Source organism: Gymnoscopelus microlampas (assembly GCF_963454915.1).
Source record: "Gymnoscopelus microlampas genome assembly, chromosome: 15".
NCBI classification, from domain to species: Eukaryota; Metazoa; Chordata; class Actinopteri; order Myctophiformes; family Myctophidae; genus Gymnoscopelus; species Gymnoscopelus microlampas.
The window spans coordinates 9724367-9740674 of record NC_139952.1 but is presented as its reverse complement, the minus strand read 5'-3'; the positions used below and the strand labels follow the sequence as shown (position 1 = coordinate 9740674).

The following is a 16308-nucleotide window of genomic DNA, read 5'->3' as shown; positions in this document are numbered from 1 at the left end:
AGAAAGTAAAAACATTAACCTGAGTTGTGAGATGTAGGGTAGACACTGAAGGAAGATCCTCACTTCACTCTCTTCATCTGACCAGCCTGTCAGCTCTACTGGTTTCTTCTCTGGTTGGAGTTTCAGCAGCTCTAGGAGGAGGGAGACCTTTCTCTTTGAGAGGTCTATGGACCAGACTGTAGGAGCTGACTGGTAAACTGGTTTTAATGCTGGAAGAACACTTCTGCCTGTTTGAGTCTCATAGTTCTTCACATAGGAGTATAGGTCCAGTAGTTGATCACATTGCCACTTCCTGTAGTGCCAGTGGTCATGCCAGTCAATAAAGGGGAATGTTTTGTAATTACACACAGAAGACAACTGTTCCAGAATCTTCTCTCCTGTTTCTTCTTCCCGTTCTGCTGCTTCACATAAGAGCTTCCCCAGGAACTTGGTTTGTCCTCCTGGTGGCCCTTCAACACTGCAACAGATCAAATGAAACCAACATGAAATGCTGATCTCTGATCATAAACAGAACCAAAAAATGATGGACACTGGACAATGTATCCATCAGATTTGATGTGGAAAAGGTCAATGGAAAATGAAGGAATCAGAAAATGTACATTACTAATACTTCTTAACCCATTAAAACCCGGGAAAGCCATGTCATTTTAGATTTTTGCGGTGGCTATTCAAAAATAGCAGATCTACAAGCTCACAGCGCGGCACTTTGTGCCGCGCTGCGAGCTTGTACGTCTGCTATTTTTTAACATTATTGTAATATCTTTAGAGTGTGAGAACTACTGATTTAGAAGGCATTTGTAGAATGGGCCTCAAGTCTTAATGGGTTAATGCTTAAACTTTATTTCTCTGTACTTTGTGGTCTAGTGTTAGTGTAACCATTGTCCTGGGAAAAGACCACAACACTGCTGTCCTGATAACAATGGCATAACACAACTCAGCAGTGATTCATGCTTACACCTATAGTATCATATGGAGATAACATATTCTTTGAGTGATTCATGTATTATCTGATTGTATTCTCGTGATTGTTTGTATCATTTATAGCATGTTGCCTGTCGGGCAGAAGCCTTGTATATCCATGCATGTTTTTGTTTTTTCATAAATTAATGCAGTGTTTTACAGTTCATCGTAGTGTTGTAAAAAAAAATGTAGCGAAACAATAGCTAATCTACAAGCTCACAACACATCATATAATGGTGTGTTGTGAGATTGAAGATCTGCTATTTTCTTTTCTTTTTTTTCTTTGATAATTGTCACCTAAATTTACATGCTAAAAAAAGTGAAGCCAGGTTGAAAGTGGTTATGTCTGTCTGTGGATTTTATGAATATTGAACCAATGAAAAGTATTAACAAGAGTTTGTGACTCAGTAATAACTACATTGGATCCATTGGAACACAGGTTCTTGTTTCATTTCCTGAAAAGTAACATTTTTGGACATACAAGGTTTCCACCTGACAGTGATGATATAGCATACTTTCTCTTGTTCTCTCTGCTTTTTGCTTCTTTAATGGATAAGCTGCACAGCTCTTTGTATTAACCGATTTCAACCTGGGTTCCCTATTTTGGGCATGTCATTATAGGTGAACATGCTCCACAAATACACAACAACAAATATCTAAATTCAGAAATAGTGAAAATAACCAATCTACCAGCTCACAACATTGTGGGACACACAGCACTGTGACAAAGTCTGATATGGGGCCTATGTGATTATGAAATTAAATAATGAAATTAAATAATCTCTCTCTCAATGTATAATAATTCTTTATAATAGAATACAAAATAATATGTATTTCCTGTAAACCAAAAAGTGACGAATAATCAGGTCATAATTAATTCAAACACATTAATACATGGATTAAAGCTAGTTTAAATCTCACGACTGAAAATGTCCTAAAGTGCGATTTGTGAAACCGTGTGAAAGGACACACACTAGCGCCAATTCCTAAACAAAGAATACAATATGTACAATTAGGATGCTTTAGTAATATTGTTCCTGCTGTTCTACATACTGCCAACCATGTGAAGAAATCACAGATTGAGGCTTTAACCTTTGCTTTTTATGAAATATCCGAGACGATTAAGATATGATGGAAGATGCTTCTGAACATATTGCTAGTTTGACCACTTCAAATGCTCTAATATGAAAATAACCGAAAATAGCCTTTCTACAAGCTGGACGCATTGAGAGCTTGTCTATCGGCTATTTTTGCTGCGCAACATGCTTCCATAGAAGACGTGCTGGCTTCCATGGAATCCAAATGACTGAAATCAGTCTTGGCGACTGAGAACTTTAATCCATGTTAATAATACCTCAATATCTTTATAAAAGGTAAACAGCTTTTATATGTAGACAAATATTAACAATATGAACCCTAGTGTCCCTATTCTGGGGTGAAGATTTAGCAGAAATAGCAGATCTTTAAGCTCACACTGCGTCGCAGATTTAGTGTAGAGGGAAACACTAAAAGACCTAGTATGGAGCCTTAGGGGTCATCAGTCAACTAACTATATAGGTTGACTGAGGGGTAGTGGATAAAAGAAAGTAAGAACATTAACCTGAGTTGTGAGATGCAGGGTAGACACTGAAGGAAGATCCTCACTTCACTCTCTTCATCTGACCAGCCTGTCAGCTCTACTGGTTTCTTCTCTGGTTGGAGTTTCAGCAGCTCTAGGAGGAGGGAGACCTTTCTCTCTGAGAGGTCTATGGACCAGACTGGAGGAGCTGACTGGTAAACTGGTTTTAATGCTGGAAGAACACTTCTGCCTGTTTGAGTCTCATAGTTCTTCACATAGGAGTATAGGTCCAGTAGTAGATCACAGCGATACTTCCTGTATTGCCTGTGGGCAGGCCAGCCAATAGAGGGGAATGTCTCGTAATTACACACAGAAGACAACTGTTCCAGAATCTTCTCTCCTGTTTCTTCTTCCCGTTCTGCTGCTTCACAGAAGAGCTTCCCCAGCATCTTGGTTTGTCCTCCTGATGGAACTTGAACACTGCAACAGATCAAATGAAACCAACATGAAATGCTGATCTCTGATCATAAACAGAACAAAAAAATGATGGACACTGGACAATGTATCCATCAGATTTGATGTGGAAAAAGTCAATGGAAAATGAAGGAATCAGAAAATGTACATTACTAATACTTCTTAACCCATTAAAACCACTTTGTGCCACGCTGCTGCAAGCTTGTACGTCTGCTATTTTTGAACATTATTGTAATATCTTTAAAGTGTGAGAACTACTGATTTAGAAGGCATTTGTAGAATGGGCCTCAGGTCTTTATGGGTTAATGCTTAAACTTTATTTCTCTGTACTTTGTGGTCTAGTGTTAGTGTAACCATTGTCCTGGGAAAAGACCACAACACTGCTGTCCTGATAAAAATGGCATAACACAACTCAGCAGTGATTCATGCTTACACCTATAGTATCATATGGAGATAACATATTCTTTGAGTGATTCATGTATTATCTGATTGTATTCTTATGATTGTTTGTATCATTTATAGCATGTTGCCTGTCGGGTAGAAGCCTTGTATATCCATACATGTTTTTGTTTGTTCATAAATGAATGCAGTATTTTACAGTTCATCGTAGTCATGAAAAAGTAGCAAACAAAATAGCCGATCCACAAGCTCACAACACATAATGGTGTGTTGTGAGATTGTAGATCTGCCATTTTCTTTTTCAATTTTCCTTTTTTTCTAATTGATGATAATTGTCACCTAATATTGACATGCTGAAAAAAGTGAAGCCAGGTTGAAAGTGGTTAAGTGTGTCTGTGAATTTTATAAATATTGAACCAATGAAAAGTATTAACAAGAGCTTGTGAATAAATAATAACTACATTGGATCCATTGGAACACAGGTTCTTTTTTCCATTTCCTGAAAAGTAACGGTTTTGGACATACAAGGTTTCCACCTACTGTAACAGTGATGACAAAGCATACTTTCTCTTGTTCTCTTTGCTTTTTGCTTCTTTCATGGATATGCTGCACAGCTCTTTGTATTAAGCACATTCAACCTAGCTTCCCTATTTTGGGCATGTCATTATAGGTGAACATTTTCCAAAAACACATAATGAAATAAATAAAAGTAAAAAAGTAAAAAAGAAATAGTGAAAACAGCCAATATACCAGCTCATAACATTATGTGACACATGACATGGTAATAAGACAAAGTATGATATGGGGCTCATGTGGTTAACCCATTAAGACCTGAAGCCGATTCTACAAATGTCTTCTAAAATCCCAACAGTATTCTGATAAAAATTCTATATCAGTGGTTCTCAAACCTTTTCATGTCAAAGACCCCCAAAATGATATGTACTTGGCTACCGACCCCCATCTCAAAATATTTGGTTCCAGGGACCACCCAGAAGCAAAAATTTGAGTTACAAATGTTCGCTTTAAAAGAATATACATATTCAAAGATTTGCACACATTTTAACGATTTTTCAAAAATAGCAGATCTACAAGCTCGTAGCGCGGCACCGACCGCTGCGCTAGGAGCTTGTAGATCTGCTATTTTTGAATATCCAGAGTGTAAAATAATGCTTTTTAGCTCAAATAAAAAAATGACACAGATGCGTTCCAAGTCTAAATGGGTTAAGACATTAAATAATCTCTTTCTCTCATTATATTATAATTCTTTATAATAGAATATACAACATTATATTTATCTCAGGGTCCCCACACATTTTTAGCAATGAATTTCCAAAACTTTTCCAAAACTTTTCCATAATATTTAGCCCAATTTCCAGGCCTATATAACAATCATTCAGCGCAATAATGTGTCTCTTACTCCTATGTACAATGCCCAAAGATGGGCAGTGTAGCAAAATAAATAAATAAAAAACAATAAAAAGTATTTGGGGGTGGGGCACAGCCGCGAAACCTCGCTCAAATAGAGCCTGCGAGCGAAAATAGGAGGGGTGGACGACGTCGTTGCACGGTTCGTTGTCGCTTGCGGTAGGTCAGGACGGTCTCATTCAAAAACATGTATTTTAATGAGATTTCATTGCCCGCTCGCGTCGCGTCACGTCGCATCGCTGGCAGTGCGGATGGGGTGTTACACAGCCTGTTCGGCGAAAAACTACTTATGTTACATATTTCGTGTAATGTTATACATGTTTATGAAAAGGTTTTGTATTAAAAATAATCAATAGCCAAAAACAATGCATAGCCAAATATTTTTCCAGGACCCTTGATAAATTCCAGGACCTTTTATGAAGTTTTATCAATTCCAAACCTTTTCCAGTACTGGATTTTTTTTATTTTTATTTCAAAATATTTCCAGGAATTTCATGACCGTGGGGACCCTGTTATCTACTTTAAATTCAGTGCACCAAAACTGACGAATGATCAGGTCATAATTAATTCAAGCACATTAATCGCACCTCATTATCTGTAGAAAAGGTAGACAGATTTATATGTAGAAAAAAAGTTAAACAATATGAACCCTAGTGTCCCTATTCTGGGGGCGAACATTGAGCAGAAATAGACGATCTTTAAGTTCACACTGCATCGCAGATTTGGAATAGAGGGAAACACTAAAAGACCTAATATGGAGCCTTAGGGGTCTTCAGTCAACTAACTATGTAGGTTGACTGAGGGGTAGTGGATAAAAGAAAGTAAAAACATTAACCTGAGTTGTGAGATGTAGGGTAGACACTGAAGGAAGATCCTCACTTCACTTTCTTCATCTGACCAGCCTGTCAGCTCTACTGGTTTCTTCTCTGGTTGGAGTTTCAGCAGCTCTAGGAGGAGGGAGACCTTTCTCTCTGAGAGGTCTATGTACCAGACTGCAGGAGCTGACTGGTAAACTGGTTTTAATGCTGGAAGAACACTTCTGCCTGTTTGAGTCTCATAGTTCTTCACATAGGAGTATAGGTCCAGTAGTAGATCACTTTGATACTTCCTGTCTTCCCAATCAACAGCCTCGTCAATGAAGGGGAATGTTTTGTGATTACACACAGAAGACAACTGTTCCAGAATCTTCTCTCCTGTTTCTTCTTCCCGTTCTGCTGCTTCACAGAAGAGCTTCCCCAGGAACTTGGTTTGTCCTGATGGACCTTGAACCCTGCAACAGATCAAATGAAACCAACATGAAATGCTGATCTCTGATCATAAACAGAACCAAAAAATGATGGACACTGGACAATGTATCCATCAGATTTGATGTGGAAAAAGTCAATGGAAAATGAAGGAATCAGAAAATGTACATTACTAATACTTCTTAATGCTTAAACTTTATTTATCTGTGCTTTGTGGTCTAGTGTTAGTGTAACCATTGTCCTGGGAAAAGACCACAACACTGCTGTCCTGATAAAAATGGCATAACACAACTCAGCAGTGATTCATGCTTACACCTATAGTATCATATGGAGATAACATATTCTTTGAGTGATTCATGTATTATCTGATTGTATTCTTATGATTGTTTGTATCATGCATAGAATGTTGCCACTGTCTGGCAGAAGACTTGTATCTCCATGCATTTGTTTTAGTTTGTTCATAAATTAATGCTGTATTTTACAGTTCAGCGTAGTGTCATGAAAAAGTAGCAAACAAAATATTCGATCCACAAGCTCACAACACATAATGGTGTGTTGTGAGATTGTAGATCTGCCATTTTCTTCTTTCAATTTTCCTTTTTTTCTAATTGATGATAATTGTCACCTAATATTGACATGCCAAAACAAGTGAAGCCAGGTTGAAAGTGGTTAAGTGTGTCTGTGAGTTTTATAAATATTGAACCAATGAAAAGTATAAACAAGCTTGTGAATAAATAATAACTACATTGGATCCATTGGAACACAGGTTCTTTTTTCCATCTCCTGAAAAGTAACAGTTTTGGACATACAAGGTTTCTACCTACTGTAACAGTGATGACAAAGCATACTTTCTCTTGTTCTCTCTGCTTTTTGCTTCTTTCATGGATATAGTGCACAGCTCTTTGTATTAAGCACATTCAACCTAGCTTCCCTATATTTTGGGCATGTCAATATAGGTGAACATTTTCCCAAAACACATAATGTAATAAATACAATTTAAAAAGTAAAAATAAATAGTGAAAACAGCCAATCTACCAGCTCATAACATTATGTGACACATGACATGGTAATGGTAAAGACAAAGTATGATATGGGGCTCATGTGGTTAAGACATTAAATAATCTCTTCCTGTCATTTTATTTTAATTCTTTATAATAGAATACAACATTATATTTATCTCCTATAAATTCAGTGCACCGAAACTGACGAATAATCAGGTCATAATTAATTCAAGCACATTAATCGCACCTCATTATCTATAGAAAAGGTAGACAGATTTATATGTAGACAAACATTAAACAATATGAACCCTAGTGTCCCTATTCTGGGGGCAAACATTGGGCAGAAATAGCTGAGCGTCGAGCTCAAACTGCATCACAGATTTGGTATAGAGGAAACACTAAAGGACCTAGTATAGAGCCTTGGGGGTCCTCAGTCAACTAATTGGTAGGATCTAAGTAGATAAAAGATAGTAAAAACATTAACCTGAGTTGTGAGATGTAGGGTAGACACTGGAGGAAGATCCTCAATTCAACCTCTTCATCTGACCAGCCTGTCAGCTTTACTGGTTTCTTTTCTGGTTGGAGTTTCAGCAGCTCTAGGAGGAGGGAGACCTTTCTCTCTGAGAGGTCTATGGACCAGTCCTGGTAAACTGTTTGTAAGGCTGGAATAACTCTCTTGTGTGTTTGAGTCTCATAGTCTTTGAAATGGGAGTACAGGTCTAGAAGGAAGTCCCATTTGTGATGCCAATATTCAGACAGTGAAAACACTTCCTCTATTGTTTGTGTGTTTAACCTCTCGTGGAGAGCTGCTTGCACACACAGATTCATCAGAAATCTGTGCCCTGTTTGATTCTGAGAAATAAACCTGTAGATTATAAAAATTATGAGTAGCAATGTAGCATACATAATTGTCAAAATATCTCTCAAAGCACTTTTCAAGAGAACATCATTAAAAGGTAGGGTAAGTGATACATTCTGGTTAAAACATAAAGGGTTTTCTTAAAAGGTTAAAGTATTATATTCCCATAGTAATCATTGCTATAGAGTTCAGTAACAGGGGTCTCACCGTCCATCCAGCTCTTTAATAAACAGAAAATACATTTCAGGTGGGATTCAGCGAATAAAGAGAGTAACCATTTATCAGCTTGAGTTTTAAGTTCCAATTTTGTCAGCTCATTTCTTTGTGTCATCACTTCCAGTTTCACTTGTTTATCCTGTATTCTATGTGAGTTCTCTCTTCTGATTGGATGAAATTGGTATCCCAACCTAAAAATGCTTTTTCTGTTTACTTAATAGCCGAAGAGACAGGGAACTCCTGTTACTCGACAAAATACTCTACAGAAATGTTTTTTTTTTTGTGAGTTACAGTCAACTTAATATAGGATAACCTTATTCAATATACTGTAAAAAATAAATCCAGTTACCTGAGCTTTGAGATGTAGGGTAGACACTGAAGGAAGATCCTCACTTCACTCTCTTCATTTGACCAGCCTGTCAGCTCTACTGGTTTCTTCTCTGGTTGGAGTTTCAGCAGCTCTAGGAGGAGGGAGACCTTTCTCTCTGAGAGGTCTATGGACCAGACTGCACAAGGTGACTGGTAACCTGAACGTAATGCTAGAAGAACACTCTTGTGTGTTTGTGTCTCATAGTCTTTGAAATGGGAGTACAAGTCTAGAAGGAAGTCCCATTTGTGATGCCAATATTCAGACAGTGAAAACACTTCCTCTATTGTTTGCGTGTTTAACCTCTGATTGAGAGCTGCTTGCACACAGACATTCATCAGAAATCTGTGTCCTGTTTGATTCTGAGAAGTAAACCTGTATAAGAGAAATCAAAATTAAAAACTTTATCCAAGAACCTAAAATATACAGTGTTTCTGAAAGCCCAATCTGGGAACCCATCGCCAAATGAAAAGGAAAAACAGCGCCCTCTGCTGTTTTTGACTATCTCAGTTGGCTCTGAGAGGAAGAAGACGTAGCACCCGTGCGCAAGGAAACCGGGGTTTTGGTGTGCCTTGAGCTTTTCACTTCCGGTGGTGCGACTATGTTCTCATTCCCACTAACAATATTTCTACACGGAACACTAACACCACTTCTCCCAGAGAACATGGATCGTTTTGCTTATAAGCCCACTTGTTTCTATGATGAAAGAGCAAGTTAAAATGTGAATATCTTTCCGTGGTTTTGTCTGCTCCGAGGACGCTATTGTTAAATGAGTTTCGGTTTGTTTCGAGTGGGGAAGGATCGGCGGACACGTAAATCCCGCCCACTACATTTGATTGGGTAAAGCGCGGCCTGCTTCCTGATCTGAAGGCACGCCCACTTGTAGGCCAGTGCGTACGCGATATGACGAACCCCCCGATAGATTCAAAACGCAGAGCAGAATCTGTTCTTGAGAGATTACTGAAAGCCAAATGGTAATAAGGTCTACTGTATGCAATACTGTGTCTACAGTACATACTGTATATCGGGTACTGTACATTCTATGCACGACTCCTTGGAAAGTCAGAACACACAAGGGACAAAGATGCAAAGTCCATAATAATAGTAAAAAGATAATTTGCACTTCACAAAAAAAGAGATAGATAAGAACTAAAGGACGATAACGTTTTGTGGAAGGGGAAAGAATAATAAGAAATGGAACAGAGATGGTCTGGTGTTTTTAACAGAGCAGGATTTGCATCAGATGCATTTACGTTTTAAACATGATTTATACTGCATCGTACAACAGTGTTGTGCATAAAATAAGGATCTACAAGCTCACGTGTCGCCCTAGAGCAGCGCATTGCTATAGGTTCAGTGCGTGACACTGGTGTACAACGAAGTATAAATTGACATAGCCAGCAGTGGAGGAAGGGGTAGGACAGCTCATTGCCTGTAGAGAGAGGCAGCCACAGACATGTGTCCGGAGAGAGGCCCACAGCGCATGGGGTCCATCTATACAGCACTAGCCAGTACCAAGTCCCACATTCACGTTGGCTCTGATTATAGTATTAACATTGTTGTAAATGTTGTGCGAGAATGTGCCGTATTATAAGTGATGAATTAGCACAAATCAATTAAATTATGCACAATTAATCCTGCGCCGAATTTTAGAACAATAATAGGTGAACATTTATATATATATATATATATATATATATATATATATATATATATATATATATATATATATATATATATATATATATATATATATATATATACTAGTATTGCTCTTACACTGGAAGGTTTAAATCCTCTCAATGAGCTAGCAAATCTTTCCTATTTGTGAAAGCCAGCTCTGTCAATACCTATAACTACTGTGCTTATTGTCTCCGCCAGGAGACTATGTTTTCACTTTCCGTCCCCCACCCTCGGCCAAGCTAACATTGGTCAAGCCTCACGTGACACGTGACAATACGTTGAAAGAGTGTGCTCTGATTGGCTAGTGAGGCGCATGACGTATAGCGGCCTATAAATAGATGTGTCACTTTGAAAGAGTCTGTGTCTCTTTCAAAGTGAGGTAAGACAGGAATAATCACGAAATGGCTGAGAAATGGCGGAGCAATACATTATGTAGACACACTGGTGTCATCACAATACGTAATATAAATAGCTTAGACAGGATTAATCAATATTTGCTGGCGGAGACTTGTGCTCCGAGGAGCACATTTTCTAGTTACGGGGCCAGAGCTCTGCTCTGGACACGTATTGTTATTCGCATTATTCTGTCACTTCTTCTTCTTCTTCTTCTTCTGCCACTTTTCGCAGTTCTGGCTGAACCGTGCAGTCGGTTTTTACGAAACTCGGCCATATGGTAGATGGTCATGAAAAACGATCAAAAAATAATTCTCACAATCTTTCGTCCAAAGGTGGCGCTATAGCACTCAATTGAAAATGCCAACTTTGACCAGGTACAACTCATGCCCTGTTTGACCTACAGCCATGAAACTTGGATACACATATGCGTCTCCTCATGCTGAACAACTTTCACACTCTGACTTTTGACCTCTGACCTTTAGATCTCCCACCATTTTGAATTATATGAAAAACAGTCATTGGCTCCTAACTTCTGCATTTTTTCACTTATGGAAAATCCGTTGGAAATTTTTGTAGGCAGTGGTCCAAAGTTCAAGTGTTAAAAATGTCGTGCAGATTGCTCAAAAATCCCAGGAGGAGATAGATTTTAACTATTACAGTTTTATGAAAATTATTCATCTGTGCCTAAAACATACATGCAGACTCACATTTCTTTGAAACTTTGCAGAAATGTAGAGGGTCATTCCAAATATCACTGAAACCAATCTTACTCCAATTGGCCAAAAGGGGGCGCTATAGCAATTTTTTGAAAAGGCAGACTTTAAACAGGCATAAGTCATGCCTCGTTTGGCCGAAAGTCGTGAAACTTGCTTACACATGTGCCTTGACTCATGAGGAACACACGTATCGATTTGACCATTAAGCTCCGCCCTTAGATTTTCCGCAATTTTGAGCAGTTTGAAAAATACTTGTTTTTGCCAGTTCTGGCTTAACCGTGCATACGCTTTTTACGAAACGCGGCCATATGGTAGATGCTCATGAAAAACTACCAAGAAATAATTCTCACACTCATTCGTCAAAGGGTGGCGCTATAGCACTCAATTGAAAGTGCCAACTTTGAACAGGTACAACTCATGCCCTGTTTGACCTACAACCATGAAACTTCGATACACACATGCGTCTCTTCATGCCCGACAACTTTCGTGGTCTGACTTTTGACCTCTGACCTTTAGATCGCCCACCATTTTGAATTATATGAAAAACAGTCATTGGCTCCTAACTTCTGCATTTTTTCACTTATGGAAAATCCGTTGGAAATTTTTGTAGGCAGTGGTCCAAAGTTCATGTGTAAAATGTTTCGTGCAGATTGCTCAAAAATCCCAGGAGGAGATAGATTTTAACTATTACAGTTTTATGAAAATTATTCATCTGTGCCTAAAACATACATGCAGACTCACATTTCTTTGAAACTTGGCAGAAATGTACAGGGTCATTCCAAATATCACTGAAACCAATCTCACTCCAATTGGCCAAAAGGGGGCGCTATAGCAATTTTTTGAAAAGGCAGACTTTAAACAGGCATAAGTCATGCCTCATTTGGCCGAAAGTCGTGAAACTTGCTTACACATGTGCCTTGACTCATGAGGAACACACGTATCGCTTTGACCAGTAAGCTCCGCCCTTAGATTGTCCGCAATTTTGAGCAGTTTGAAAAACACTTAAACCCAGGATTTCTCAGCTATTTGCGTGGAACTGTATCATCTGTGTGATCTCCTTTTTCACAGTTACTTGTCTGTTGGGCCAATGGCGTCTCCCTTAAATGAATGCCTCACAATCTCAAGGTCGCCAGTTCAAGCCTCACTTGATGCAGACTTCATTTAAGTTGAATTGCAAACAACATGACTGTATCAATGAATACATCTGCAAATGGTAAAGATAACCTGAAATGCTTATTTGAGAGTACGTTTTTTCAACGTATGACATACTTCATTCTGAAAATAGCTGATACAATCTCACAACTTTTCATGGTTTGGTACAATTTCTTCATTGGTAAATGGTTTGTGAACGAGTGATCTTAGTGTTAGCGAAACAGGGGCTTGGTTCATGAAATAAGGCAAGAGTTTATGATCTTCAACAGACAATATCAGCCTGGACAAAGCTATAGCACTATAGGTAGTGTTGCAGCCTATTAGTCTGAAGGTTGAGAGTTCGAATCCTGTTAATGGCAATAGGTTGAGATGTCCAATCAAACCATTATGTTTCCATCTCTCTCTCTCATCAATCTATTGTTTCCATGTCACTCTCTCTCTCTTCAATCTATTCCATTTCCATGTCTCTCTCTCTCTATTCACTGGCCCCGTATTATCGCTGCTTGCAGCTATATTACGAATTGTTTTTCGCTCCCTCTCAATTCAAGGCTAATCTTAGTTCTGGCTTAACTGTGCTGTCGCTTTTTACGAAACTCGGCCATATGGTAGATGGTTATGAAAAACGATCAAGAAATAATTCTCACAATCTTTCGTCAAAAGGTGGCGCTATAGCACTCAATTGAAAATGGCAACTTTGAACAGGTACAACTCATGCCCTGTTTGACCTACAGCCATGAAACTTGGATACACATATGCGTCTCCTCATGCTGAACAACTTTCACCCTCGGACTTTTGACCTCTGACCTTTAGATCTCCCACCATTTTGAATTATATGAAAAACAGTCATTGGCTCCTAACTTCTGCATTTTTTCACTTATGGAAAATCCGTTGGAAATTTTTGTAGGCAGTGGTCCAAAGTTCAAGTGTTAAAAATGTCGTGCAGATTGCTCAAAAATCCCAGGAGGAGATAGATTTTAACTATTACAGTTTTATGAAAATTATTCATCTGTGCCTAAAACATACATGCAGACTCACATTTCTTTGAAACTTTGCAGAAATGTACAGGGTCATTCCAAATATCACTGAAACCAATCTTACTCCAATTGGCCAAAAGGGGGCGCTATAGCAATTTTTTGAAAAGGCAGACTTTAAACAGGCATAAGTCATGCCTCGTTTGGCCAAAAGTCGTGAAACTTGCTTACACATGTGTCTTGACTCATGAGGAACACACGTATCGATTTGACCATATAAGCTCCGCCCTTAGATTTTCTGCAATTTTGAGCAGTTTGAAAAATACTTGTTTTTGCCAGTTCTGGCTTAACCGTGCATACGCTTTTTACGAAACTCGGCCATATGGTAGATGCTCATGAAAAACTACCAAGAAATAATTCTCACACTCATTCATCAAAGGGTGGCGCTATAGCACTCAATTGAAAGTGCCAACTTTGAACAGGTACAACTCATGCCCTGTTTGACCTACAACCATGAAACTTCGATACACACATGCGTCTCTTCATGCCCGACAACTTTCGTGGTCTGACTTTTGACCTCTGACCTTTAGATCGCCCACCATTTTGAATTATATGAAAAACAGCCATTGGCTCATAACTTCTGCATTTTTTCCACTTATGGAAAATCCGCCGCTTTTGTTTTGTCGGCAAAGGTCCTAAGTTCATGTGTAAAATTTTAACTATTGCAGTTTTATGAAAATTATTCATCTGCCCCTAACACATACATGCAAGACTCACATTTCTTTGAAACGTTGCAGTAATGTAGAGAGTCATTCCAAATATCACTGAAACCAATCTCACTCCAATTGGCCAAAGGGGGCGCTATAGCAATTTTTTGAAAATGCAAACTTTAAACAGGCAAAAGTCATGCCTCGTTTGGCCGAAAGTCGTGAAACTTGCTTACACTTGTGCCTTGACTCATGAGGAACACATCTATCGCTTTGACCAGTAAGCTCCGCCCTTAGATTGTCCGCAATTTTGAGCAGTTTGAAAAACACTTAAACCCAGGATTTTTCAGCTATTTGCGTGAAACTGTATCATCTGTGTGATCTCCTTTTTCACAGTTACTTGTCTGTTGGGCCAATGGCGTCTCCCTTAAATGAATGCCTCACAATCTCAAGGTCGCCAGTTCAAGCCTCACTTGATGCAGACTTAATTTAAGTTGAATTGCAAACAACATGACTGTATCAATGAATACATGTGCAAATGGTAAAGATAACCTGAAATGCTTATTTGAGAGTACGTTTTTTCAACGTATGACATACTTCATTCTGAAAATAGCTGATCTACAATCTCACAACTTTTCATGGTTTGTGAGCTTGTAGATCGGCTACTTTCACTAGTTTTGGTTCTGAGGAGATGTACAATTTCTTCATTGGTAAATGGTTTGTGAACGACTGATCTTAGTGTTAGTGAAACAGGGGCTTGGTTCATGAAAGAAGGCAAGAGTTTATGATCTTCAACAGACGATATCAGCCTGGACAAAGCTATAGCACTATAGGTAGTGTTGCAGCCTATTAGTCTGAAGGTTGAGAGTTCGAATCCTGTTAATGGCAGTAGGTTGAGATGTCCAATCAAACCATTATGTTTCCATCTCTCTCTCTCATCAATCTATTGTTTCCATGTCACTCTCTCTCTCTTCAATCTATTCCGTTTCCATGTCTCTCTCTCTCTCTATTCACTGGCTCCGTATTATCGCTGCTTGCAGCTATATTTTAACTTGTTTTACTATGTATATATGTATATATGTCTTTGTGAATTACATACAACTTTTAATGTAGTAAGCATATTCCATATAATATAATCCCAGTTACCTGATCTTTGAGATGTAGGGTAGACACTGAAGGAAGATCCTCACTTCACTCTCTTCATCTGACCAGCCTGTCAGCTCTACTGTTTTTTTTTCTGGTTGGAGCTTCAGCACCTCTAGGAAGAGGGAGGACTTTCTCTCTGAGAGGTCTATGGACCAGACTGCATGAACTGACTGGTAAACTGGTTGTAATGCTAGAAGAACACTCTTGTGTGTTTGAGTCTCATAGTCTTTGAAATGGGAGTACAGGTCAAGAAGGAAGTCCCATTTGTGATGCCAATATTCAGACAGATAAAACACTTCCTCTATTGTTTGTGTGTTTAACCTCTCATTGAGAGCTGCTTGCACACACAGATTCATCAGAAATCTTTGTCCCGTTTGATTCTGAGAAGCAAATCTGTAGATTATGAAAAATAAGCAGAATCAACTCAATTAAAAACTTGATTTATAAACCTATACACTATAAGAGAAAAAGGTAATGTGTAGCTCAACATACTACAATTACATTTTATAGATTTGATTAAATCAGAATTCTAAATGACTCTTTTATACATAGGTCAAGATAGAAAGATACATTATTGTGATTATAGTATTAGCTAAGATAACTTGAATGACCTATTTAGACCTGAGGCCGATTCTAAAAACGCCTTCTAAATCCTGACCTAAGTTTTCTGAAAAACTTCAAATATTTATTAAAAAAAATCACACCCAGTGTGAAGTGGGCGGTGTGTGGTCATCACAACATGACTAAAAAAAAAGGATAAATTACTTTTTTTTAAGTCCATACTGCTATTCATAGGGCTGCACATGTCTCATGTGTTTCGCTAGCCAATCACAGTCCTGAATTTGCAAAGTCAGCCAATCACATTACAGTTAGTGGTGATGACACTAGCTGTAATGTGATTGGCTGACTTTGCTAAAGTATCGATTCTGCATTAACAATGGAAGGGTTAGGGGTGTAGACTGCGTTGTAGACTATTGGCCAATCACGGTGCAGGATTGGTCAGTGTCCAAAACTCACTTATAGGGGGCGGTTAC

General features: G+C 38.5%; 3 protein-coding genes across 3 annotated transcripts in view; all 3 read right to left on the bottom strand.

Annotated features, from left to right (window-relative positions):
- LOC311061639 (uncharacterized protein) overlaps positions 1-16308 on the bottom strand; it is a gene marked incomplete at its 5' end in the record, with an annotated part of 278554 nt that overhangs the window by 188298 nt on the left and 73948 nt on the right. The window contains one exon of the mRNA XM_084080330.1: positions 8486-8878. Within this exon, the coding sequence (XP_083936456.1) occupies positions 8486-8878 (393 nt within the window). The remainder of the gene's footprint in view (positions 1-8485; positions 8879-16308) is intronic.
- Positions 1-16308, bottom strand: part of LOC311061185 (uncharacterized protein) — an 89868-nt gene that overhangs the window by 15407 nt on the left and 58153 nt on the right. The window contains exons 2-5 of the mRNA XM_084079743.1: positions 7546-7926; positions 5652-6086; positions 2561-2998; positions 20-457 (exon numbers count right to left, since the gene is read on the bottom strand). Of these exons, the coding sequence (XP_083935869.1) occupies positions 20-457; positions 2561-2998; positions 5652-6086; positions 7546-7889 (1655 nt within the window). The 5' untranslated portion in view covers positions 7890-7926. The remainder of the gene's footprint in view (positions 1-19; positions 458-2560; positions 2999-5651; positions 6087-7545; positions 7927-16308) is intronic.
- The window catches only part of LOC311061530 (uncharacterized protein), a 76724-nt gene that overhangs the window by 15407 nt on the left and 45009 nt on the right, over positions 1-16308 (bottom strand). The gene's annotated exons all lie outside the window — the stretch shown is intronic.